Source organism: Pseudorca crassidens, chromosome 4, assembly GCF_039906515.1.
Source record: "Pseudorca crassidens isolate mPseCra1 chromosome 4, mPseCra1.hap1, whole genome shotgun sequence".
Classification (NCBI taxonomy): domain Eukaryota; kingdom Metazoa; phylum Chordata; class Mammalia; order Artiodactyla; family Delphinidae; genus Pseudorca; species Pseudorca crassidens.
In genome coordinates this window covers 112033965-112061082 of record NC_090299.1, presented here as the reverse complement: position 1 = coordinate 112061082, position 27118 = coordinate 112033965, and the positions used below count along the sequence as shown (strand labels likewise).

Here is a 27118-nt window from a genome sequence, read left to right as displayed (position 1 = left end):
CAGGTTAGCTTCATGGCAGGCATCTTTGTTTAGATGATTTGTCCTTTGATCAAGAAGCTCAACACTCTCCAGATAAAGATTTTCCAAATAATAATCAGACTTTGTCTTCTCACTTTTAGGCTCAAAACTGGCTTAGAGTAAATAATACAAGTGGGGTAGGGTTTATCGTTCCTCTGTTCTGCAGTTTCTTCCCCTTCTTTTCGGGCACTCAATGAAAATATATGGTACATACTCAGAGTGTAGCCCTTAGCTACAAAAAACATTTTAAAACACCTTCCCAATAATTGCTTTGAAGAAAATAGTCATTTATTGTCAAAGCATCCAACATATCCAGATAATCTATATAAAGTTTAATAAATCTTTCCAGGGATAAAAGAAACACATAACTATTCAGACTCCATTTCACTGGCACAAAATTACACTTTGTATTAAAAGGAAATACATATTTACATAATGATGACATTCTTCATTGAAGTCCATAATCATTTCATGATACATGCACTTCCCCCGGAAACTTAAATTGAATGGTGACCCTCTTTTTATTTGTTTTGCTTATTTTTGTAGGAACACAAACTGTAATCAAGAGATGCAGAAAGCATCTCACCCTCCTCCTTTACTTTATATCTAAAATAAATTTTGCCCTTACATATTATTCCATCTAAATCGTAAGTGCTTAATAATTTAAGTAGAAACGTATGACAAATGCATCAATATGTTGCAATATATGACATTTTTAAAAATGTACTTTGTTTTGGGGAAAGTGAAAATACGTGCATTCAAAAGAAAACCTCTTAAACACCCCACCCAATCAAAAATCCACCATCTTGTCTCGTGTGTGTGTGTGTGTGTGTGTGTGTGTGTGTGTGTGTAGTGTAGGTCACGGGTAAACACTTGGATGTAAAGGTTGGGGGGGGCAGAGCACGTGTGTGTGTGTGCGTGTGTCTGGGTGCGATGTTTCAGGTCACAAGGAGGTGGTGGATGTCCTCGTGTGTTTGCTCCTGCAAGGCTCGACTGTGCGTGTGCGCGCGTGGAAAGCTGGAGTCCTTTCCGTGTCAATTATGCGAAGTCATGTGCCTGGAGAGGTGGTGGCGCTCCCTGAAGGACTCATTGCAAATGGGGCACTTGAGTTTCTCCTCCCGTCTTCGTTTCACCAAGGGCTCCATGGCGTACTCCTTTTTGTGATGCGACCTCATGTGGTACACCAGGTCGGAGGTCATGCGGAAGGAGGCATTGCACTTGGCGCACCAGTTCTGCGCGGGCAGACACAGAGAGGTGAAGGAGGGCGGCAGCAGCGTGAGCGCCGAAGGCAGCTGCAACTGCAGGGGCCCCGCGGCCGCAGCCGCCGCGGCCGCCGCGGCGGCGGAGCTCTTGGGCCAGAAGGCGGTGGCGTAGAGGAAGGGGCTCTGTTTGGGCAGCCCGCCGCCGCCACCGCCACCGCCGCTCGGCAGAGACCCGCAACCTCCGTTCAGGTCCGCAGCTCCTTGGAGCTTCACGGCCAGAGGATCGGAGGCGGCGGGGTACAGTCTGGTGGGGCCCACACCGTCTCCGGGGTGGCAGGGCTCGAGCGCGCTCAGCTTCTGGCCCAGCACCAGCGGGGACAGCTGAGAAAAGGAGCGCGCCGGCTGCGAGAAGGCGCTTTTGCGCTCGTCCGACGCTGCGCCCTGGCCGCCGCCCGCCCCGCCCGCGGTCCCAGCGCCTGCACCGCCCCCTGCGCCGTTGCCGCCCGCACCGCCCAGCTGCTGCACTGAGGTGAAGGCGCTGCCCCGCGCCGGGCTGCCGCCCTCCAGCCGGCCGGGCAGCGCTCCCCCGGGCCGCGGGGCCAGCAGCTTCTCGGAGCCAGCCGGCGACGCGGCCACGGGCGTGGAGGAGCCGCCGCCGCTCGCGTCCTGCTCCTCGGCGGCCATGCTCCCGCCGTCGGCGGCCGCCTCCTCCTGCACACCGGCCGCTCGGGACGCCTTCTTCACCTCCACGAAGGCGCTGCGCTTCGCCTCGCCTGTCTCCGGGCTGGGCGGCGCGAACAGGCGGCTGTTCTCTTCCAGGCCGAAGTAGCTGCCCGAGGCGCGGTACTGTTGGGGTGTGCACACCAGGTCCTCCTTGGAGGCGGGCGGGGGCCGCTCGGCGAAGCGGCCCCGGCCCCCCACCAGCCCCGCGCCGCCGCCGCCGCCCTCCGCCGCCTCCTCCGGGAATTTCCTCTTCCCTTTGCCCACGCCCGCGGCGTTGCCGTCGGGACTCAGCTCCGCCCCCTGGTGGTCGCTGCAGCCGCTGAGGCTCCTCACTGGGGAGCAGCTGCTGGCTCCCCCGGAGTTCTCCAGCTCCCGCGCCAAGTTGTGAAAGTCCGTGGACGGCTTCGCGCTGCTGCCACCGCCGCCCGCCGCCGGCGGGTTACCGCCCTCGGGGGAGGGGGCCGGGTAGTGGTGGACCGGGCCGGCTTTGCAGAACTTGGGGGTGGGACCCAAGGGTGCCTCCTGCGGCTGCGGCGGCTGCTGGTCCTTGCCGCCGCCGCCGCCCCCGTGATCCTTGGTGCCCACGCCGCTGCCTTGCTCCTCTCGGGGGCTCACATCAACGCTGTGAAGTCTCTTGGGGCAGCGGAAGCGCAGATGCGCCACATAGGGAAACTCAAACTGGAAACGTTGGCTGCATTCCAGGCATGTGTAAGGGGACGACCCTGCTTAGTGAGCAAACACCACATACACACAATTGCGCGCGCGCGCGCACACACACACACACACACACACACACACACACACCACATGATTACTCAGCATCGTCTCTAGGCCAGTTTGCCATCACCCCCTTCACAAAGCCACCTTCGCTTCTCAGGGCCTGAGTGCCTGAGTACAGAACATCGTGAAAGACCCGATCTAACTTTCCCTCATGATTTGAGGGGAGTGCAGTCATTAAGCCAAGCGTGCCCCGAGTTATCCTCACCTAGCTGTCCCAGCTTCCTTCCGGACTATATCTCAGAAGCTCCCTATGAGGCACTCCAAGGGAGGAAAGGCGCGCCGAGGCGCCAGAGTGAGCCCCGCCGCTCCCTGCGTCGCTCCCCCGCTAGCTAAGGGCCCAGACGCAGGTCGAGAGCCAACCTACCATTCATTTTGCTGTGGGATCTAGAGGGGCAGAGCAAGAGTAACTCAGTCAGTTCTTTCCCGTACCAAACTAATAACTCCTCATCTTTGGCAATCCTGCGGAGAGAGCGGTAAAACAGCTGTCCGTTTTTTATGTAGGCTTCAAGGTTCTGCTCTTCTTTATCTCTGGCTGATTGGACCAAACGCAGCCACATCAGACCTTCTGAGGAACCATTCGCCGCTGAGGTGTCTACCTACAGTTTAGAAAAAAGAAAGAATACAAGAAGGAAGGGGATGAGGGAGGGAAACTCTTGTGAGAGAATGAAGCCTCAGGAGCCAGGGCCATTTCCTCTGTTATTCTTTCCCAAAGAATTATCTGAGGTCAAGCTTCCAAAAACTTGACCCGAGTTAACATCCATCCTCATGTTTGTGGCCGGCAGGTAAGATAATATTCCTAGAAAGCTGCATCAATTATGTAGATTATTTAAGTCATCGTATATTGGTTGAACACCAAGTTAGCAAATTTCTTCTTACAATTCAAATAGTGTTAACCTCTTGAGAATTGATTGCTAAATTATATCACGTTGCAAAAGTATGGGGAATTTTCTTTGTCTTAGAAGTAAAAAGCAGGCTTAGGTTTTAAAAATTATTCTGTGGCATTCACTCATCTTCCTAATTTTGGCTTAAACAATTAATAGTTCTTTGTAAAGAAAGAATAGGAAGTGAGAGGACTTTTCGCACTCAAACATATGACTTTAACGATGTTTCATTGTCAAAACATTAACATTTTTATTTAAATACAAACTCTAGGCACTAGCTAGCTTAACCAGAAAGAGTAATATTCCAGGGAACAAGAGGCCTCTTGGGATTGGAAGGCAAATGCACCCAATATTTGTAATGAAAGTACTTATAGCAAGTACTTAGTATGCAAATAGCCTCAACCCTAGTGAAACCTCCCAAAATGTTAAGGAAGTGGTGGTCATCTCCAGGAAAGCCCAGAATTGAGGCACTGATTTAGACATATCTGGCATTCAAAATCAATTTTTGTCACTTATTTTGGAAAACCAGTTGACAATACTTCTGAGTTTGATTTTCCTTTTCTAATTTTTGGTGTGTAAAATAGAATGGCACGTATCACTGCATTTTCTACATTCAGAACCTGTCTCAGCTTGCCATTAGAATGACTCTTAGTCCATTTTCAAAAGGATATTACCTTCATAACCCTACACAGCATCGGCCAAGACTTACCCGGAAGATATAAGGGACCGTTCTCTTGTCGGTGGACTTGAGAGCTATGAAAGCTATGCTGTCGTACAGAGAAGTATGGCTCAGGACGCAGGGACCGAATATAGCGTTCTCAGGGATGTCGCAGGTGGTGTAAACGCTGGTGAAAATATCTGTCAGACATTGTTGGACAGCTTTGGCATCTCCATCCCAGATGCCTCTCTGGATGCCCAAATCCTCCATCACTGAAGACAGATACACAGGACAATTGAAGCGAGTTACATTACTCCTTTTGCCTCTATGAATCCAGGCAGAACGTTTTGACAACTAGACAGATTTTTCTTGAATTTGCCTGGTTTTTGCATCGCTCTTATTTCAAAAATAAAGCCAATGGCAGATTAAATCTGGCATATTACAAAGATGCCAATGAAGAGTACTTTCTTTTCCTTTAAAAATTATTTAAAAAAATTGTGATGGGGGAGCTCAGAGCGGACTGACTGCTAGAGAGAAAGAAAAACTGGGCTAGGAAAGAGAAGATCGCTTTTCTCATTACCTTGGGGGAGGATGGGGGGAGGGAGAAAGAAGGGAAGAACAATAGGATTTTTTTACTAGCCTATAGACTTTCCAGACTGAGAGAAACTTCTAACCCTTGGGAGAAAGCTCCTCTCTTCTACTCTTATGTATTGAACTGGGCACCGGGGAGCTGATTTTATTCTATTTTTTCTTCCAAAGAGGGGAGCAGCATTTGCGAGCAGGCGGAGACAGCAGAGCATGGCGAATGGATTTCAAGTAGAGTGTCAGGGCCACTGATTCCATGTCAGCTAACCTTTCTCTGCAGCCTACAAGAGGGGACGTGTGTCTGCTCATTTCCATAATCCAACACTGTCCCTCCGAGGGCTTTAATTAAAAGCAGCAAGCAGAGGTAATTATTTTTTTCTCGACACGCTTATCTATGGATGAGGGTGAATCCCAGTTACCTTGTTATACAAGGGGGTGGATAGAGTCGCATGAGCCTCATGAAGTGTGCAGGTATAAGGCACGACTGAAGGGTCCCCAGTCTGAAATACCGCGTGTGTAATGATTGGTGAATGCTCACTCCCCCAGATAGGACCTTGTCTGGGCAAGAGGGGGCAGCCCCGCTTGAGTAGACCTCGGTGGGCTCTCCAGCTGTTTAATCCGCAGTAATTCAGAAAGTGATGCCCCGATGGAGAGCTCTCTATTATTAAGCTGTCATAAGGAGACATTTTCCTTTCTTTGCCACTGGACACCCCCCCACACACAAGACTTATCATTAAACAAACAAACAAACAAAACAGATATTTAAAATTTAAAGTGGCTTTAAACTAACTGCATTGTTTACTCTTTCTGACTGATTAAAAGATTCCTCCAAGTTGTTGTTTTTTTCCCTAATAGCGTCTCCATAGGCAGTTATTTAAGTATATTTTGTACAATTTAAGTAGCAGGAAAGGGAAACCTAATTCTTTTCCTCAGAAGCTGTTCTTCATGGAATAATATTAGTCATGTTCATTTTTATCTTAATGTCTATTAACCAATTAATCTTGCAAATGTGATTACAAGGTAGTGCTTTTATTTATTTTTTTTCTTTCCAGCTAACAGAGCATGAAACTTTGGTCAGCCTCTTTTCCATTCACTCTGCTACATCCCCCAAATGTCAAGTATGGGCTGTATATGCCAGGCAGGAATAAGAGAAATTATCCATACAGTAGAAACTTACTTTATTATGCTACAGCATCTATCCCTGGGCATTTTACCCAACACAAGGTAGCCCTTCTGATTCCAACTGCAAATTTAAATACATTTAAAAAAATCCTTCAGAATCTGTCAGAACCTCCTTTTCAACGGAATCCTATTCTCTCCTTTTCAATTTCCTCAATTCAGCGTTTTATGCTCCAATTTTTCTCTTCCTTTTAAAAGTCTCTTTCACACAAGCGTTTCATTGTGCCGAGAGGTCGCCCCGTCACTTCGGGCAACAGCAGGGACCAATCATTAAAATGCAGTTCTACCTAACAATACGGTGAAAAGATCCTCGCTACGCCGCGCTAATAGGGGTTCGCGTCGCCACGGCGGCCGCCACGAGCCTCGAGTCGGTCACAATACAACTGGGCGAGAGCCTGGGCTCTGCCGCCCGCGCGCGGTCGCCTTTGCCACCTAACCTTTCACAGTTCTGCATCCTCCTCTAAGCCCGGGTTCTCAGACGCCCGGAGGATCCTCCCAGAGCCCGCTGGGCTCGCCGAAAGCCGTCGCTGCCGCCGGCCGCTCGCCCTCCCCCGTAGGCAGGCATTGTCTGGCGGCCGCGCGCTCCCCAGTCGCTGGCTTCTTCGCCAAAGGGCTCTCCACCCCTCCTCCCTTTGTATAACCCTATTGGCAGTAGAGATCCCGTCAATAATTATCCCCCCCCCCCTTTCTGGATAATGAGAAGACGGAGGACAAAATGTTCCACTCTCCCTACCAAACCTGCCTTCCTCCCATCCTCCTCTCCCATCAATGCAAATAGACTTACCAGGAATAAGGTCAGGATCAAATCGCCCAAATAAGGCCACCTGGAACCGGGAGATGCAATCGAGTGTTTCTTTTGCCTACTGTATCAATGTATTTCCATGTCAAGAGGTGTTGGTGTTGCTGTCTTGTAGCCTCTGCCTAAAGAGAGGAGAGAGAGATGGAGAGACGTGGAGAGAGAAATGAGGGGAGAGTGAGAGAGAGAGAGAGAGAGAGAGAGAGAGAGAGAGAGTTGTACAGATGGACCCGATGCAGTGACTGACTGGCACGCAGACACACACTTTTTGTTTGCTGCACATAATCTGCCCAATGACGCGTGACAGCCCACGTCCCCTCCCTTTAACTCTTTGCTGGTCTGGGCGCTCCCTACGGCGGCGCCGCCTGCCTGGAAACCTTCTCTCCGGCCTGCCCGCGCCCCGCAGCCCCGAGCGCTTTCGCCAAGTGGCAACGCCTCTCCGAGCGCGGCCCGGCCCGCCTCCTCCTAAAGCCTCGGGCCCTCTGAGAGTAGTGGTGGTGGTGGTGGCAATCAGTTTTGGGGTCGGAAATGGAAGTACCAAAAGACCTGGAGAGGGCCTTTTCCCGTTTCGCTTGGCACCTGGAGAACCTCTGGCAGACAGCTGGCCACTCAGCGCGCGCACGTATCCCGCGCGCATTGCCTGAGTCTGAGTTCTGTGAAGGGAAAGGGGGCTGCGGTTTAGCCCCGAGGGATTCTCTGGCCCTCCAGCCGCGGCTGACACGAGCAGCTAGTTGCCAGGGGGTGATAAACCGGCGTCAGCTCTCTCCAGGAGCGCTCACACTACCAAGCCCTCACGAGCAAGATTCAGAAAGGGTGCGCTTTGGTGAGAACTTGGCTCAGTCTTTCCTTGAACACGGAGATGGGTAAGAGGGATGGGGTAGGGACGCCGCCAGACCTCCGAAAGGGATTTACAAGGGTCTTTTGGTCCCAGCACACACTTACCTGGGCGGGGTAAGGGGTGAGAAGGGAACTGGTGGGAAAAACCCAGGTTACGGGACTCAAGCTTTTCAGGCTCTTCCGCCTTCAGCCTGGCGCGTTCTGCATAATCCCCAAGGGGGTCCCTTGCCGGGGAGGCAGGTAGTCTAAGACCCCCCAGGGGTGGGAAGGGTGAGTTAAAGTAAAAATTATTACCGAGATGGGCTCCGGAGAGCTTTTCACGTCCAGCAGGTGGTGGAAGAGTGAATGGAGTGGCCGACGCCGTCTCAGGAGCCTCGTTTGTGCGCTAAGCCACTTAGAGGCGCTGGCTGGCCCCTTTAGCGCAGCAGTTGATGCTAATGACTTGAGGTCTTTAACAGCCTGAAAGTTGACTCCTTCAACAGGGGCCCGCAACACATTTTCGCTGGGGGATCTCGGGGTTCATTTTCGACATTTAACTCTCTGCTCCTAAGGGAAGAAAGACCTTTGAGTGGTATATACAGTCCCACTCCTTCAGCCTCATCCACAACACCACTACGTTGAAGAGGGCAATCAGTTAGCTTTAGGATAAATCGGACGTGTAGCCGCTACAGTGGACAAAGCAGAACCACGACTTGAGAAGACAACCTAGTTTTTAGCCAGTGTTTAAATAAGGTAAGTGGATTGGGGGTTGGCAAAGAGCAGCCTAAAAGGAAAAGGTGTGTGCAATGTTACTCTGATGCTCCTGTGGCTCAGAGACCTCCCTCCGGAACCCAGTGAGGCAACCAGGCACGGAGCGCCTTTCTTCGCTGGCGCCTACCATACAAGGAAGCCTGGAAAGGATTTTGCAGAGGAGGAAAAAAAACAAAAAAAAGTGCGAGGAATTTCCCACCAAATTCTCCTTTCTCTCTCTCTGCCTCCCTCCCACCTTCTGTCTCTCTCTCTCCCTCCCCTTCTCTTTTCATCCGGCCCCCACATAAGTTCTGAGTCCTTCTGACCAGACAGAGCTGTTGTCTAGGATTAAGCTGGGACTTGGAGAAAGAAGGGTTGCAAAATCCCCAGATACTAGGAAGTAAAGGAAGAATTCTCCCTTAAATGTTCAGGTTAGCTATTGAGTTTTCAAAGAAACCTTCTCAAACTACAGTTGTCTTTCATCTTAACATATCATTTCTCTTACGCACATGTGCACACTTTAAAATAGTTTGCTCAAGGGCAACTCATGTAATGACCAAAGCTTAATGCTGAGGGCTCTCACATGTCTCTATATAAGAATCTGCAAGGTATTTAGCCACCAATTGGCTTATACCTGGATGCTTCATTCATTACTCCCCCCATCTCACTCACACACATGCATTCCCCCTTCACTTGTTTAAATAAAGGGTGATGGGATTAGAAATGTCATAAGAATTGCCTCAAACATCTGAAAAATAACTTGCAGTGTTGAAGAATTCAATTAAGTGAATTCAGAGAAGGAAAAAGTAAGGGCAGGTGACACACAGGTATAAACAACAGCAAATTAAGATACAGAAGTAGCCATAAGAGGGTTGTGGTCCCTTAGAAACTACAGCAAAGGTGTGTGTGTGGACAGGGGGGAGGAGTGCTGTGTCTTCGAACCTAATTCCTAAACTGTAGAACGAAACACTCCTTAGGGCCTTCTTTTGCTTTTTGTTTGTTTGTTTGTTTTTGTTTTTAAAAGAGAATAGGGAGTTTGCCTTTCCCAGGAAAAGTCATCAGTCCATGCATAGACACTTTTAAAAAATCCTCTTACATATTGTAAATTTGAAAGCATCCACCCCAGAATATAAGCGTTCTGGAAAACCTTAAAATCTAAATGGCAGGCATTTTTCTTTTCCCTGGCCTTTCCTTTCTTAAATATAAAGGGCACTTAGACTATGTCTCCTTTGAGGTACTGAAACCTAGACTCCAATTTGTATAAAATAACAGATGTTTCTGGTACTGAAATTGGGGGTAAGGGAGCTTGACTTTCCAAATCTCAAGCTAGAAAACAACTAAGATTCTATATATCAAAGAGGGGAGAGATGTATTGAGAATCTGGCCATCAGATGATATTTCCTCTCAGTTTCACTTACCTGCCCCCTAATTAGATTTCCGCTGCTGATTTTAGATATAAATCCCCAGATAAAAAATTTCCTACATTTTATGAATCCAACCAACTCTTTGTCTTATGTATTAAATGATTCACACAACAACCACAAACCCACAAATATAGGTAAGAGCAAGTTTGAAATTCCTACTTTGAGGGTTTCCCAGTACTTTAAGTGATACACATTTTGTTAGGTAATATAAATGGTCTAAATGAAAATTGCTAATTGGAGGTAAATAAAATCTACAGATTACTTTTATTTATTTTTTTTTAGAAATTTATGGGCTAAAATGGTGCATAAGCCACTTTGAAATCATTCTGCATTATTTCTTACTGGAATTCACTGGTACTAAATGAAGAGTTGAGGCATTTATTCAGCCTAAAACAATACTATAAAGATGCATCTCGGTCAATAGTTTTATATAATTCACATGGAACAATGGGTTTATGCATATATTTGGAGCTTTTTTCCCTGGGATTTTATTTCCAATTAAATGATTAGAGAGATGACTGTGAAGAGTGAAGGTATTTTTGCCTTGCCCCACTTTAACAAGGCTTCTTGCAGTTATGGCAAAAAATACATGTGTAGACAACTGCAGTATTGTTTTAGAAGAGAAGGCTGGAGAGAGGTTGATGAATGATTCCCGAGGTGGTGCCTTTTACGACCTAAGTGAGAGGATGGAGAAAGCGTAAGAAAGGAAATCTGATTCTTGAGAGCATTAGAATGGAAATGTCATTTCTCCTCCCAGGGGACAGAAAAGGGGCCCCAAATATCTCAACTTCTGTAATCGGAAGCAGGTAAAGTCTCTACGAATAACTCACTCAGAAGGATTATTACTTTATAAGAATGAAAACACATTATTTTTCTTTCTCTATCACTTTCTAGGTCCTGGCTCATCCCCCTCTAATCATATCACCAAAGCACTACAGCAGCAAAGGCTCAGTATATATATATATATACACACACACACACACACACATATATATATATACACGCATATATATATATATATATATATATATATAATATTATATATATTTACACACTGGAAGACAAGAGGATGCCAAAGAAGCAGATAGATGGTGGAGACATTTTCCTAAACTTTCCTACAGGGAGGTCTCTGGAAGGGGCTATGAGGAGATTGGGGAAGGCAGAGAAAGGAGCTTCATGGAGGGGTGTTGCATTGCCCTAGCCTCACCAAGGAGGGTAAGGAACTTTCTAAGGGATGACTTAGAGGCAAGAAGAGGCAGACTTGCTGAGCTGGATAATGGTTTACAGGGATGGGGAGGGGGCACTTTGTTTTTTATAAGTATTCATGGCAATTTCAGTATGGGTCTGTTCCTCACCAAGAGTTACAGTTGGTTCAATAGGTCATAAATGGTTTCCCGGGCTCATTCTTGGACAGCCAGAAACTCAAAGGATGGATAATTTTGTAGCCTGTGAGGAGGGACTCCAGGCTTCCAACTGCAGGGATCATTATTCCTGACTCACATTTTTCTCTTTTCAGCTTTTCCTCTTTCTCAATAAATAGTAACTGTTCTTAATCCTGCTGCTACTAAAGCTATCATCATTATAGTTATAACCTACATTTCTCAAGTTTAAAACCTTCTCTCTGAGGGATCTCAAGTTCCACATGCCCTTCCTTTTGTGGGAGTTCAGCTTCAAGCTGAATAGCCTTTGAGAGCTTTGTGTAATTCATTTTCTCTCCTGGATCTAAGTTGTAGTCAGCTGGCTTAATGGCTTCTGTGAATGACTTCCAGCAGGGCAAGCAAACTGTGGTAATATTGAAGGCAACTACTACAGATCTGAAACCAATGCCTCATGCTCACCTAGTGAATGTAACCTGTGAACCAGATCTAATATGCAGCATCCTGACCCCCTGGATTCTCCCAGATTTTATACCCCTCCCCAGATGAATATCTAGAGATTTAGCAAGGAATTTTCTGTCAAATCCTTAGGTTACAAAGTCCTTCCCAGAATCATACACAGAGCCCTTGAATGTATCTTAGTAGGAGGAGTAGGGTAGGAGGAAGGAAATGTAGACAGGGCATAGTCAGCCCCTCTGAGCCTCTCTCTCTCTGGGCCAGGCTTTCCAGGCAGACAGGGGACCAAGGGGTGTCTAGCAGTCTCAAATTGGAGGGAACATCAGATTTTGAGAAGACTGACTCTAGGCTTTAGGAATGTCACCAAGTTGAGAGGCTCTACATCAAATTTCTTTCCACAGCCAGGAGAAGGGGCATGATCACAATACTCAGTAGTACCTGAGTTCCACCTCTTTTCCTCTTTATTTTAGGGTGAGTGCAATTCCTGAGTTAAAAGAGAGGTGCTTATTGAAATAGTGGGTTCATACTAGGCAGAATCGACTCCCTGGAACCTGGTCAAAGCTAGCCCTCTAAAATATGGACTTAGATCGTAAATTGGGCTGCTGGGGGATGAGCAACATTCTTTCCTGGGAAGGGGGCCTAGTCAGAATGCACACATGCCCGAGACTTTCTAGCTCAGAATCTGTCCTTGGCATACTTTCCTGAAGCCTGAGGAGAGAGACATCTGATTTTCTCTAAGGAAAAGAGAGGCAAAAAAGAAAAGGAATGAAAAGGCTTGGAGGAGTAGATATCACTCAGTGACCACAACAGTGATGATTCACATTTCTTTGTTAGAGCCTTGGAAATAGTTTCATTTTTTCCACAAACTATGTTCTCATACCCAAACTGCTACCTGGTCATCTTGCAAATTGGATTGAGTGAAAATTATCTTTTATGATTTCAGTTCAAATTAATTGCAGGTATTCCATGATTTAATCCAGGGGAATTAATCTAGCATCAATGGGGGAATGTCTCCCCAAATACTATATGGAAGGTCTATAGCTTTTAACAGATTTGCATAAGCACTAAAAAACTACCAGAGTAGGTTTTCTTCAATTCTAATACTTGGAGAAGTAGTCCTTAAGGAATTCAAAGATCAGCTTGTCACAAACAACTGTAATAACACTACTATAAACAATATTGTATACACATTACAAAGTGGCAAAAATAGGCAGGGGACTTGAAACTTATATTTGTTCTCTTGTACCTAGTTATTGAAAAGCCAATTCCCACATTGATTTGCTAGTCTTCTGGTGATGTGATATAAAGGTAAGCAAGATATAATTAATAATGTCCTCTAAAGTTTTAAGGAAAATCCATATTTTTAAAATAAATAATATCCAGAATTGTCAAACAAATCATTCACAAAATCCTAAGAAGAATAAACATATTGACTTTGAAGACCTGAATGTTCACTTTCCTGAAGGCCTAGAATTCAATTTAGGTCTGAACAATTTTATACCTGATCAGACATGGGTGTGTGTGTGTGTGTGTGTGTGTGTGTGTGTGTGTGTGCGTGTGTGTGTTACAGAGAGAGATTTTTCTTGGCTGCATATCTACAAAGCAGTCACTTCTCCTTGTTCCATGTTTTCATGTAAGATGGTTTTGAGAAAATGTGTGAAGTCATATAGGAGAGCAATTGGTCTTGGAGAAGCAAAACAATAGAGTTCTAAAGAATATATTTTATACATATGATTTTAGTAACAAGTAGCTTGTGTATGTGATCAGGTGCCTCGTAGCATTATCTACATGCTAGAGTCAGTTTACCTGAGGCACTAGGAGGTCAACGTTTCCAGGGATCCTCTGAACTTGGGAAAATGTCCTGGGGAAAGTCAATGCTCTGAGAGTGGGGTCGGTTCCATTTCTTACCTGGGGGACTGAAATAGTTCTTCTATCCCTAAAGTCACTGACAGCTGAGTTTGGGCCCAACGTTTGGGCCTCAAAGCAAGGCAGGGAAGTGCTTGCGAGCCGCAGACCATTCCTGATGTCTGGATCTCCTGTGTCTATGTCTCAGTAGAGCTAAGAGTACGGAGAAGGCCAAATGACAGAGACGGGCTTAGATGTGGGCTAAGGAGGTCTCCCTGCGAGACACCCAGGGAGGGCATTACCCGGACAGTATCACAAAGGGCAGACAACACTCCCACTACATTTGGGATGAGTCATCAGGGAGTGACACTGGACAGGACCTGGGAGGAACCAAACAAGCCTTCAGCGGAGGGTTACTCTTTTAGAAACAGCGCTAGCAAACCAGGAACGTGGGGCAAGAAGAAGCCATGCAGCGCTCTCAGCGCGCGGCAGACACCTCCTGGACTAAGCTGGGAGCAAGTGGAGTTAAGCCTCCTCTCCTCCAAGTTTTCCGTAGTCTCCAACCTCCTATCGCCTCCACGGAATTAGTGCCAACTCTGGCCTCCTGCTAAGCGACTGCTTTCCGTGTGGAAAGGCTTCCCGAGCGCTGGGCTTTCGCATACACCAGCTCCCTCCCTCCCATCCCCCAGTCCCCTGCGCGGTCCTCGGCCGCCGCCCCCCTCCCCCGCCCCCCTTTCCCAGGGCACGGGGTCTGTGTTCTGATGTCTCACTAGCTGGGCTGCCAGTGACCTCTCCCAGCCTTGGATTTCCTCCTCAGGCAGGCTAAGGCTGGCAAGAGCTGCCTCCCGGGTCGCGGTAAGGACTCGGTAAGGGAACAAGGGCGAGCGCGCTTTTGAAAGCCAGTTGCTGAGCAGATGGTAAAGGATTACTTCCAAGAGCCGGGGTTAGTTTCATTTCAGCCTTGGCCATCCCAGAGAGGTCTCAATGCCTTCATTAAGGAACATTCTCAGACGTCTAGGGAACTGACCCAAGCACGAGCAACAACTCAGGTTTGGGCCGCAACTCCATCAGGGCAACTACCTGTGTTCGAATCCCGGCCCGTGACGCTTGGCGGATAATTTAACCTGCCCGTGCTTCAGGCCTTCCTCTGTGAACCGAGGGTAATAAAGGCAACTCCTTTCATGAAATTACCGTGAGGGCCGAGTTGGTATTTAGCAAGCGCAGAGAACACTGCCTGACACACAGTAAATACCTATTTCAGTGCTGGCTACTGTTACCGTTAGTAACACTGCCTTAGCTTCCTTTTCAGAAAATTTAAGAATTGTATTGTGCACCCGCCTTCAAAGCCACTCAGTGAAGGCTGAGGATTTCTCGATGTTTCTAGGAACACCGGAAGGAGGTACTGGAGGATAAAATAAGCAGGCGGGAGGAATGCGTCAGGTGTTCAGGAATCCCTTCTACGGCCAAAGGAAGGGCCCAAACAGACTTTACTGAAGAGCGAGCTGTTTTTGGCTGGTAGGCTGGGAGACTGGACTTCTTCTATCCCTCATCCCGGCCGTGAGTCCTTTCTTTTGACCTGGCAGCGGCGCAAGTTAGAAACGCAGGGAAGTCCGGGCACTACCACCCGATGGGGTAAGAAGCCTGTGAACGCATCGCTGATTGGCTCAAGTGCCGCGGCCAGAAAGCCAAAGCCTGGCCGGCCAGAGAAACCTGAAGCCTGGGTCGCCCGCTCCCACCAGGGCTCAGGGCCTCGGAGCGGCGCGGCCCTTCTTCTCCCTCCAAAGGCCGGGGATCAGCTGCGGCCCTCGGGAACAGGCGGGCCCGGAAGCAGGGTGGGCATCCCCGTACCTCCCCTCCACACCCTAGCCTGGGTAGCTCTGCGGGACGTGGCGTTGCAGCCGGGACCTCAGCCTCGCGGTCCCGCCCCGGCCCCGCCTCGCCCAGACGCCCGCACGCGTTCTGCGCGGGGCCTTGTGGGCCGCGCGGCCGACGGAGCCCAGTCTCTGGGGCGGCGCTGCCGGGCAGAGCCTTCTCCCTGGGCCCCATCGGCTTCGCGCAGCCGCAGCCCTGGGCAGGCGCGCTCCGTTTGCCGCAGGCCTACAGTCTCACACTCTGCGAAACCTCTTGCCCGGGCAGGGACAGGTAACAGAGATCAGTGTGGGCTCTTTCTTCTGAAGGGTCCTGGAACCAGTGGTTAAGAGGTCAAAATTTGGGATCCTGAACACTTCTGTTTGAACCCCAGGTCTGCAGTCTACTAGCTGTGTGTCTTTGAGCAAATCACCTAATCTCTCTGAGCTTTAGTTTCCTTATTTGGAGAATAGCATAAACACCATTTGTCTCATAGGGTGGCTATGAATATTGTAAAAGCAAGCCTGGGTTCAGAACCCAGCTGGACCACTAGCTTGGGTTAACTTCTCTGTTCTTCTATTTCCTGTGAAGGAAGGGGACGTGTGAACTAGCATTAATAATACTTAACTCAAAGGGTCATAAGAATTAAATGCAATAACCCTATGGGAGCATTCAGTCTAGCACATAGTAAGAGCCTAAACAGTTAATTAAAGCACCTCAGTGCCTGCTACTTTGAAATGCTGAGTAAACATAATTTTTAAATCTTAGCTCTCCTAATCTTTGTATCCTCTTCAGAGAGAAGCAGAATGCAAAGGTGCATGTTGCTGTGTGGGTTGTGGTGCACACAGAATTGGGAAGAAGCAGCTTGTGGCAGTAAGGTAGGTGACACTTGTGAAACCTGCATGCCTTTCCTTCTTGGCCTTTCCTCTTCAGTTTCTAGGGTCAAGGTAATAGAATAGGAAAGGCAGGGTAGAAGAACTTAGAACATGGAAGATGCTCAACAAATGTTTCTTGAGTAAAAAAATGGCATTTCAGATATTAATGAGGCAAGGAGTCTGTCTGAAATGGAATGGAGGACCCAGAATTGGGGTTGTCTTCCATCTCTCTGCACCTGGCTGCCCGTAGCCATGTTACGAGCATTTCTGAGTGACGTTATGTCTTGGCTTCTGGGAGGGGAAGACACAGGGGTGAATTATCTTGGGGTGAATTAGGCCTTTAGTGGAGGGTTGGGATCTGTATATTCCCCAAAGCTTGAAAATTCAATTAAGAGTCCAGGAGCTCACATTCACAGACATCCCTTAATCATCCTTAGAGCTCAGACCCTTGCAAAGAAGGGGAGCATACGTACATCACCATATGCCTCATCACTGCCCCACTCCTTCAATACTAGTGTCTTCTGATTTTTCAGATGGAAGCACTAACATGCTTTTTTGTTTTCTATAGATAATAGGATAATGGAGGATGATGTTTTACCAGGAACTAACAGGACATTGGGGGAAACATGGCCCCAAACAGCATTCAAGACCATACCCTTCTGCTTTATTCCTGAGGGCAGAGAATACTGATGCAGCAACAGCAATCTAAGGTATTTTATAAACTTCTGGCTCTTCTTCTGCTCTCCTCTCAGACCCTGACTAAAACCGTGTTAGCAGAAAGGAGAATGAAATGAAATAAAACCAATTCCTCAGTGTTTCAACACCCGCCCCCCCCCGCCCCCCCCCACCCAGGGCAAAGGCAACAACTGGTGAGAAGGAGCTGCAACTTGGAAAAGATTTATTTTTCCTGGCCATAAATCTCATCCCCTTGTTCCTCTGCCCAACGAAGCATGATAAAGTCCTTTTCCATAAAGTATTCAGTATTAGAGCCACAAAGCTCCCCCAATCAGTAGCCATCTGCTTCTACCATAACTGCTGCTCCTGAAGCAGGGAAAGCAGAGCAGAGAAAGGGCACCACTGTTAGGCTGCTGGACAAATGAGGAGACTGAATAGCTTTGGTTTTCCTTGTGTATCTGTATCTATAGAGACAGGAGAAGAAAGGCCGCATTATATTGATACAACAATTGTAAAACAAAACACGGAAGAGGCATCTAAAGGGCAATATCGCATGCATCAGGGGTCTCCAGATAAAAGGGGAACTAACAGATTTATAGAAACCTTTAATTGGTTTTCAATTGGAAGCTAAAGAGGCTGGGGCGAAGCCGTGAAGAGTGGCAGAGTGCTCTCCTTCAGCCGTCTGGGAGGCGTGATCGATTTCGCGGAGGGCGAAAAGAAGAATCTGGAACCCGCCCGGCGCCTCGGCGAGGGCAGGGAACAACTCCATGAGCTTTCCTCTTGGGCCAGGGAGTTACTGATTTGATCATAAAAGCAGAATCTCTCAATCGCTCTCTCTTTCTCTCTGTCTCCCTCTCTTTTTCCCTTCCTCCCACCCTCCTTCAGACTAGTAGGCAAGTGGAGAGGGAAGGAAAGGGTGCAAAAGTAAATATAACTTTATATTCCTGGAAGAAATAGACCCCAGCGTAAAGACACCAAACTTTAAACCTGTTCATGCGCTAGTAGGGAGGCCTCTTTGGAAGAAACAGGAGTCCCGCCCTCACCCTACCCCAGCCCTCTCCTCCTTTTCTAGACCCAAACAGGAAAAGCTAAAAATCACTGGAGACTCTCCACTTAATAAGGGAGAAGTCTTTGCTTGAGGCCACTGGGTTTGTCTCAGAGCGGATCTCTCCACTCTGCAGGCACCCCGCGCTTTTACTTAACCCCTTTCTGGCCGGCCGGCGGCAGCCTCCATCAGCCTCTGAGGACAGCGCCCACCCACACAGCAGCCCCAGACGTCCGTCAGTCGGCTCCTAAGGCTAATTTATTGGCCCGACCCTCCATTATCTTTTTCGATTTCCTAATTAATCAAAGATAAAAGGCAATGGTGCAAATTACGATTATGAGGGAACTGGAAGACCGTTTTGAATAAAATGGAGAAGGGGAACATGATTGATTGAACGGCAGGAGAGTGGATAGTGAAATCTCAAGTGCGAGGAACAGGTCTCAGAGGGTGAAACTCTGACCCCTCCGTCTTGCTAGCTGACCCCTCCGCCTGCCCTAACACCGTCGCAACAGGACAGCCCCAAATGAGGTCACTTGTGTCCGAAGCCTTCGGAGGAAAGAGAACTGGGTTTCCTCTCGGGGGTCCAACCTCACTAGGCGCCTAACGCCTAGCTAACTCTACCCCACCCCTCCCACCATCCAACACACACACACACACACACACACACACACACACACACACACACACACTCCGCAGCCACCCCTGAGGAATTTCAGGACTCCTGGCCGGCGATCCCATTCCACAGCAGCAGCGCCTTTTGACTGAAATGCACCCCATTATTGCGACACTGCGCCGCGTCTCAAGTCTCTCACGGTTTTCCTTCTCTTTGAATATTCCTCTAGCGAGGCTAACTCTTGGTGAAATTGCAGGAAAACAAGTCTAGTAGGTCAGAGATTGCATTTGCTCGTGTAAGGGATTAATAGAGCCCCTGTCTGATGCTGCTTTCCAGAATTACGTTCGGGATTAAAAGGCAGACACGGCACGGCACACATTTTGCATTCTCTGGTGGTTGTGATTAATGTTTCCGAGGGGATTTGTACTGGGAGCTTACGGAACGTGCTCTCGGGGGTCTAATGCCCGACGACCGAGAGCAGGGACGAGCGGAGGGTCTGTGGGCACGCGCCAGAGCACTGGGGGATTAGAGGGGACGTCAGATGGGCGCGCGACGCCAGGCGCCGCGGCCTTTTAGCGCCTTCCTCCCTCTACCCCATCCCAGCACAACTGCTACGGAGGACCGCAGTGAGGACTGTCCGGGAAGGCGGACTTTAGGTCTTATAGGGGTCTGTGTAAGGGAAAATGCCCTCGAAGTGTCCTGACTCTGGCGTGGGAGAAGGGTGCTCAGTACCAGGCAGCTGAACTTCATACATCCCTCCAGTAAAGGGAATTACGAGCTCCGCGTTCAGGTGAAGCGCTGCTCCCAAACGCAGCCCCCCCACCCCGGTCCCCCAGTCAAAGAGTCTCCGGGCCCAGGCCAGGCAGAGAGTAACCTCAACCCCAGGAGCCACCACTCTCAGAGCTGCTTTCGGGGAAAGCCGGGAGGCACCCGTGGAGAGGAGCCAGAGCCTAGGCACGAAATACATCCCCCTTCCCACCGCCCCAGGGGGCGCACAAACGCTGACCGCGCGGTTGGAGGGACCAGGGAAGGAGAGGGAAGGTCCAGGATGCAAGGGGGCAGGCGGGGAGAAAGAAGGGAACCTGGCAAGCAAGAGAAAAAGAGAGGCAAATAGGAAGCGCGAGAGAAGAGCAGAGGGAGGAGAGCGGAGAAAATGGGGAAGGGGGTGGTCGCAGCTGGTGGGCATTACCGCTCTCCGGCAGAAGGGGGCACCTTTCCGGCCCGAACAGCTTTCCACTGGGCTGGGGCGGGATGCCCAGGCGGAGCCCTCCCTCGGGCCCAATCTCCGGGGTGCTGGGCGCCCCCTCCTGGCGGCTGGGCGGCGCTCCCGGCGGTCCAGCGGGTGCTCGGGTCCCGCGCCTGCTCGGCCCCCGGCGCCGGGGACGTGGAGGTGGTGCCGGGAGGAAGGTCGGGAGACGGAAGGGGGTGTGAGGGTGCTGAGGCGGCGGGCAGGCTCACTTCCCCGCACCCTCCCCCGCGGTCTCCTCACCTGGGGCCTGCAAGACTCTTTCCCTGCGGACGCGGCTCCTGCGCGCCCCTCAGCGGCCCGGCTCCCGCACCATTCCGAGCCGGCGGAGCACCCCGCCCTCCTCGCCGAGCGGTCGAGGTCTCAGCCGCAGCAGCTGGGAGGGAGGGAGCGACCGCCGGCTGCTGCCGGGCGGCGTCTAGGGGCCGCGAGCCGAGCGCGAGGAGCCGCCATCTGGAGCCTCGGCAGCGGGCGGAGGTGCGGGTACAAGGGAAGGGGCCTAGCAGCTCGGCCAGAGGCGCTCAAGGGGCCCGGGTCCGAGCGTGGGAGCGGATGCCTGGGGGTGTGGGGGGAAGGTGTGTGTGAGGAGCTATGGCCCCTGGAGAGGAGGAACAGGCGTCTGCCCCCTTTAAGCGCCCGGAATTCCGGGTCAGTACCGACCGGCAGGTCTAACAGAAAGAGCGGGGGGCCCCGCGTGGCAGTCCATCCTCCTACCAGCTATTTCGCCTTGGCGGGTGGAGAGCTGTGTGTGTGTGTGGGGGGGGGGGAACCAAAACACTCCTAGACGCGCATATACCCGCTGCCCGTCAGAAGTGGTTTTCTCATTTCCCTTTCCTCCCACCTTGTCCATTCCACTCCAGGAAACAGTCCTCTCCACACGGCATGGATTTTTGGACACCTCCACGTTACTTCAGACAACTACTTAAGCCAGAAAGTGGGACAGACACTGACAGGATATCACCCCTGGGGATAAATACCATCTAGTTTCCGGTGGACGGTAGAAAAGGAAGGGGGAGGGGTGAGGGGAGCTCATCCTTGTACTTTTAGCGTAGGGAAGGAGAGGATAGGGTGTGTCCTTTCTCCCCTCTCCTTTTTTCATTTCAGACCCTCCAATGTTTTTATATCTTTAACTTAAAAAAAAATTCCCCTTTCCTAAATTTAGATGGTGGCGGGGAGCAAACTCATGGAAGGGGAAAGGTGATGAGTGTGGGAGAGAGCCAAGGGAGCCGGTCAAACGGACTCAAGCTCTCCAGCTTCGGGGCTATCGCTGAGGGAGATGCCCTCAGCCACAGGTTTTAGCTCAATGTAGGGGGGACTGATTGGGTGTATGGGTGGTGGCGGGAAGTCTGGATTAAAAAAAAAAGGTATACCCACTCCCACCTCAAGGCATTCTCACTCCCACCTCAAGGCATTAAAAGACCCCCCCCCCGCCCCAGCTGTCTCGTGTCCGGCAGAATGGCATTATGTAAAAGATCTGGCATGTCACCCAGTGGCACATCTGGTAGGTGTAGATGACATTCATTAGCACAGGGCTTCTACTCTGCAGCATGCCAAAGCCCTGACAGAGATGCCCGCTGCCAATCATTCATTCGCTGCCAATCCCAGAGCGGGGACGGGCGGGATGGCTCCCTTCCACCCTGGCACCAGGACTGGAGCAAACAATGTGTTGAGATACGAAGAGATGAAAGCGGAGCTGAGGATGCGCGGCACCCAACAGATGTATCCCGTGAGGAGATAACGGTGCGAAGAGTCATTTAGCAAGAAAGCATATGCAGGATCTCAGGAGGGAGGCATGGGCAGGGGTCTGCCTGCCCAGGGATGAGCTCAGGCAGGGGCAGGGGAACCCCTTCACAACCTCAAAGTTGAAGTTGCTCCTCTAAAAACACACAAAGATCAACCGCCTACCACCTTAACTGTAAGACCTCTTTCTCCCTTCCACCCTCTCTCTCTCTTTCTCTCCCCACCCCTGCCCCACCCCATGTGTACCTCTGTTTATCTAACCAGCTCTGAAAATATGAACTTCTCTGTTCTCCTCAAGGCTTTCTGATAACTGATATAAAGAGCACCTTTCCATTTTTAATGTTGCACAGTCCTCTTTGCCTTGTTATTTGAGGAGGGAGGGAGGCTGTCAGGCTATCTTTACTGCATTTGAAACGGTAAAGTGTGTTTGGGGGACTAAAGTGTTGCATATGTTAACAACATGAATGAAAGAAAAAGTAAAAGTCTTATTTCAATTCCTAGCCTTTCAAAGGAGTTAGAGACGAACAAGGGAAAGCAAGGGAATTTTTAAAACAGCGAAGGATGGATAAAGATAAAATCTAGGATAGAAGTTGCCTCTGAGGTTGTTCTTTTTCTTAGGCTGGGTTGCGGTTACCTAGGTAGTCAGTGTATTGTTTTTCTTTATGTCATGCATATATTTTATAAATATTCTTTTTGTCCATGCAATATTTAGTAAAACAACAACAAAACTCAGAGGTTTGAGGGCTTGTGGAACTCAGTGTTTAACTTGAGTATATTCTTTATTGAATACATACATGTATATATATAATGTATAAAATTATAATACTCTTTTTAGTATAAATATACTATGAAAAAATTGGGGTATTCTTATACTGGCTCATGGTCACAAGATGACTGCTATAATTCCAGGCATCACACCATTGTTTTAAGCATGAAGAAAGGAACAGGGCAAAGAAGAGTAGTTCTTTCCATTTATGTGAAGGAAATACGTTCACTTTTTATTAGCCAGATTTGGGTCACCTGGCCACAGATACCTGCAGAGAAGTCTGGGAGAACTGACCTTTAAAATGTAAAAAGATAGGGATAAGGTTGTTGGAAATAGTTGTCGAGTTGCAACCAAGGGTGTCTGGCAAAAAAACTCAAGGCGAAGAAGACAATGCTAGCAGCAGACAAGAGTAGATGATCAAGTTTTATCATATTGCTTTAAATAAGTCTTTTCTTTTCACTATAGTCATTAAAACTTATCAGTCAGGGATACTGTACTTAAATTTTGCAATTTCTTTGTAAATTTCGTCAAATTCTATTTCAAAATAAGGGCTCAAGCTTAATCAATATGAGACAGCAGACATAAAATCTGACATATCTAAATAAAATTAGTTTTTTGGAAGAAAAGTATAACTAGAACTTTCTTACAAATCTAAATGAAACAAGGAAAATGGCTCTTGTTAGAAGGACTAGAGTTTTGATCCCAGCACTGCATCACTAGATGTGTGACTTTGGGTATTTTACCTGTTTAAGTCTATGTCCTTATCTGTAAATGGGTTAATAATGTTAATAATGCCTTGCAGGGTTACAGTGAGACTTAGAAATAATGAAAGGTTTTTAAATGTAGTCATTGTTAGGGACCCAGCAGGAATCAGAATTTAGTCCAAATGGATCGTATGAAGAGACTACTTAAAAAGATGTGGGCACAGTTATGGGAACAAATGATCTGATGAAGCACACAGAAAGCACCACAAGAAGCTCTTAGGAGAGGAATTAGTGTTTCTAGAGCCCAGTAAGGACTGGAACCTTGGAGGAAGGGCTCAGTGAGAGTCATAGGGATATAGCTTCTGCCAGAGAGGCAGTGGCATAGCAAGGAGGGAGCAGGGATGAAACACCCTATCTTTCTCTTTTCACATCTTCCAATTTCATGTTGATGTCTTTCATTGGCCAAACCCAACTGGAAACTAGCTGGCAATGGACTGGAGCATGATGATGAATCTACATGGGTCAGCTCTTAAGGACCCCGAGTCAGGCATAGAAGGCTGGAGAATGGGTCTTGGGGAGACAAATGGAGAATAATCAGCACAAAACTATTATTATTCATCAAAAAGTTTGTCTGAGAACCCTCCCTGCAAACATCTTTTCGAAGCACAATTCCAACTGGAGGTAAAAACTTAACAGGCTTTGTAAACCTAACCATCCAAGTTTTTAAGAATCATCTCTCAGAGCACTTTGGCTGAAAGTTCCTACTAGCACTCATGAACGATTTCCAGAGCTCTTGGCAGTCTTTGCAAGCCAGGACCTGGAAGAATTTCAAAGTACAGCCTATTCACTTCCTTTGGGCATCCCCAGGTCTCTCATCATTTTGTGGCTTCCTGTTTTGGGATCAGTCTTGCTGGGCCTGGTTAGTCACTTGCTGACTGTTGCTTTCAAGGAAGTCAGCCAAGATTCAGCAAAAAGTGACTACTTCATAACAAATCAACCCCACAGCAATAGGAAATCCTATTAATGCCTTTTCTTGAGTTCAAAGTCTGTGTGGACTTCAGACTGAAGTAATTTTTCCTCTTTCCAGTTTTGCCGTCCCTATCCTTTCCTCCTATACTTGAACTAACCCATAGTCAAAATGATGAAAAGCAGTGGAAAAGAAACATATTGTCTTTTCTAATTGTAGATAAAAATTATAACTAATAACAGAGTCTTGAGTGTTCCCTCTAAATATTAGCACAATCAGAAACCTCATTTATGAATTTCCTAGACACTAAGAGTTTAAAAAATTGAGAGGCCTGATATAAAATTAGCAATCACTGTTTTTTTTTTTTTTTTTGGTACGCGGGCCTCTCACTGTTGTGGCCTCTCCCGTTGCAGAGCACAGGCTCTGGACGCACAGGCTCAGCAGCCATGGCTCACATCCCCAGCTGTTCCGCGGCATGTGGGATCTTCCCGGACTGGGTCACGAACCCGTGTCCCTTGTATCGGCAGGCAGACTCTCAACCACTGCGTCACCAGGGAATCCCAGCAATCACTGTTTTAATGGAGAGAAACAAATTAACTATAGAAAAACTGAAAATTAAGAGTGAGCAGCAAAGATGAATAATTTTGGAAGTACCATATACAGCTAAACAATGAATATAACTGAAACAGACCAACTTCTGGCATGACAGCATGGGGAACTCTGTTGACTGATTCATGTAAAGCCTCTGAAAATGGTCCTAAAGGCAAACAGCAAATGAAGAAATACCTATTCAAGAAGATCTATGACAATTTGGTAAGAAAGATGAGAGTCTGCGGTATTTGAACTAAGACCACTCCCTTCCAAACCCCCCTCTCGACTCACTGAGGCACAGACTCAACTCTGGACTGCTGCAGCCAAGAACACAGGACTCCCTCTATCCCCCAGGTCCCAACTGGAGGATTTTCTTTGCAGTAGGGGTAGGATCCCTGCTTCTGCCTCTAGCTGCCTGTTGCTGAGGCTAGATCTCAGGTGAGTGTGGTCAGGAGATGGCGCTTCCTTCTTCTGCCCAACCCTTACTTGTGGAATGAAGGTTCTCCTTTGGGTGTGTGGTGCCTTGAGAATCCTGGGGCACAGCCATCCCCTACCCCAGTCTTTGAGGCAGAGATTCCATGCCAGGAGAAGCGAGCTGAGAGGACTGCCGGCTGCTGCCATCCCCACCACACCCCCACTCCTCCACTAAGTGCTCAGCTCCTAGAACAGGGGTGTCACTCAGAGAGAAGCTTGTCACTGTTCCCACCCCCAGCTCCAGAGCCCTGGCTCAGAATTTTGCCTTGGGGTGGGGGTGGGGGGAGGGAATTAGGTCCTGAAGCAGATAGCTCCTAATCTTTTCCTGAAAGAATTGACTTCATTTGCAGCAGAGTGGTGAAGTTTAAACCTAAGGCCTACTTTCAGGAACAGTAGAGGTTGTGGTAAAAGGCAGTTGGGAGGAGATCTGTGAATCTGCTGAAGATGAAGCCTGGATTGTAAGCCAACTAGTTTGTGTGAGCGAACTTGGAAATAAGAGCTGTAAGTAATCCTTCTGGGGTTAATACAAATATCAAACATTGACCTCAGAAACTGTTCCATCTAAAGAGCCACAGTGTGATTGGGTTAGTTTTAAGAGGAACTCTGCCCCTGGGAACTGTTAGTTTGTTTGTTTTTCAAAAAAATTTCCCCCAGCTTTATCGAGGCGTCATTGACAAATAAAATTGTATATAAAGCGTACAAGGTGGTGATTTAATATATGTATACTTTGTGAAATGATAACCACAGTCAAGTTAATTAAAGTATTCATCACCTCATAGTTACCTTTATTTGCTGAGAATGCTTAAGTTCTACTCTCTTTGCAAGTTTCAAGTACACAGTACAGTATTATTAACTATAGTCACCATGCTATACATTAGATCCTCAAAACTTACTCATTATAAAACTGAAAGTTTGTATCCTTTGACCAATATCTCCCCATTTCCCCCACCCCCGACCCCACAGCCCCTGGAGACCACTGTTCTATTTTCTGTCTCATATGAGTGTGCAACTTCATTTTTAGATTCCACATATGAGTGAGATTGTACGGTATTTGTCTTTCTCTGTCTGGTTTATTTCACTTAGCATAATGTTATCCATTGCAAAAACGGCAGGATTTCCTTCTTTTTTATGGCTGAATAATATTCCATTGCCTATATAATATATACCCCATTTTCTTGATCCATTCATCATCCATCAACAGACACTTAAGTTGATTTCACACCTTGGTTATTGTAATACTGCAATTCACGTTGGGAATACAGATATCTCTCTGAGATGCTGGTTTTGTTTCCTTTGGATATTTACCCAGAAGTGGGATTGCTGCATCATATAGTAGTTGTATTTTAATTTTTTGAGGAACCAGCATACTGTTTTCTATAATAGCTTTACCTAAATTTACATTATCACCAACAGTGTACAAGGGTTCCCTTTTCTCCACATCCTCACCAACACTTGTTATCTATTGTCTTTTGAATAATAACCGTCCTAACAGGTATGAGAAGATATCTCACTGTGGTTTAGATTTGTATTTTCCTGATGATTAGTGATGTTAACCATCTTTTCATGTGTCCGTCTATTGAGCATCGTTTTGTGTACCTGTCTATTCAGATCCTTTCTTCATTTTAAAATCAGATTATTTGTTCTTTTGCTATTGAGTTGTAGGAGTTTCTTATACATTTTGGGTACTAACTGCTTATCAGATAGATGGTTTGCAAATATTTTCTTTCGTTCCATAAGTTGCCTTTTCACTTGGTTGATGGTTTCCTTTGCTGTGCAGAAGCTTTTTGGTTTAATGTAGTCCCACTTGTCTACTCTTGCTTTTCTTGCCTGTACTTTTGGTGTCATATCCAAAAAATCGTTGCCAAGACCATTGTCAAGAGGCTTTTCCCCTATGTTTTCTTCCAGGAGTTTTAGAGTTTCAGATCTTAATTCATTTCAAGTTAATTTTTAATTAAAGCTTAATTCGTTTCAAGTTAATTTTTGTGAGTGGTGTAAGATAGGGTTCCAATTTCATTCTTTTGCATGTGGATATCCAGTGTTCCTAACATCATTTATTGAAGAGTCTATCCTTCCTCCATTGTGTGT

At 47.8% G+C, this 27118-nt stretch overlaps 1 protein-coding gene and 2 long non-coding RNA genes across 8 annotated transcripts; 2 read left to right on the top strand and 1 right to left on the bottom strand.

The window, feature by feature from the left end:
• Positions 1–329: 329 nt before the first annotated feature.
• On the bottom strand, positions 330–20569 carry PRDM8 (PR/SET domain 8). Of its 6 annotated transcripts, none has more exons than XM_067736362.1 (6): positions 20035–20569; positions 7954–8205; positions 6811–6947; positions 4314–4534; positions 3088–3319; positions 330–2668 (listed from the first exon to the last, which is right to left on the bottom strand). In XM_067736362.1, exons 4-6 carry the CDS (start codon positions 4530–4532, stop codon positions 1053–1055), a joined length of 2067 nt encoding a protein of 688 aa, XP_067592463.1. In that variant the 5' UTR covers positions 4533–4534; positions 6811–6947; positions 7954–8205; positions 20035–20569; the 3' UTR covers positions 330–1052. The 6 variants fall into 6 exon arrangements, with proteins under 6 accessions (XP_067592463.1, XP_067592462.1, XP_067592464.1 ...); XM_067736361.1 differs by lacking the exon at positions 20035–20569 and adding an exon at positions 19735–20006; XM_067736363.1 differs by lacking the exons at positions 7954–8205; positions 20035–20569 and adding an exon at positions 7088–7215.
• Positions 8201–17872, top strand: LOC137223852 (uncharacterized). Its single transcript, XR_010943101.1, has 4 exons — positions 8201–8391; positions 16133–16215; positions 16781–16922; positions 17515–17872. It is a non-coding gene; the product is annotated as an uncharacterized lncRNA (long non-coding RNA).
• On the top strand, positions 20290–25199 carry LOC137223853 (uncharacterized). The gene is made up of 2 exons (XR_010943102.1): positions 20290–21531; positions 24382–25199. It is a non-coding gene; the product is annotated as an uncharacterized lncRNA (long non-coding RNA).
• Positions 25200–27118: the final 1919 nt, after the last annotated feature.

Bases quoted from the DNA above. Each gene is read 5' to 3' on its own strand.
- PRDM8 (XM_067736360.1), bottom strand. The intron at 3,320-4,313 runs GTAAGTCTTGGC...TCTAAACTGTAG, and splicing joins CGGTCCCTTATATCTTCCGG to GTAGACACCTCAGCGGCGAA. The intron at 2,669-3,087 runs GTAGGTTGGCTC...TTGCTCACTAAG, and splicing joins ATCCCACAGCAAAATGAATG to CAGGGTCGTCCCCTTACACA.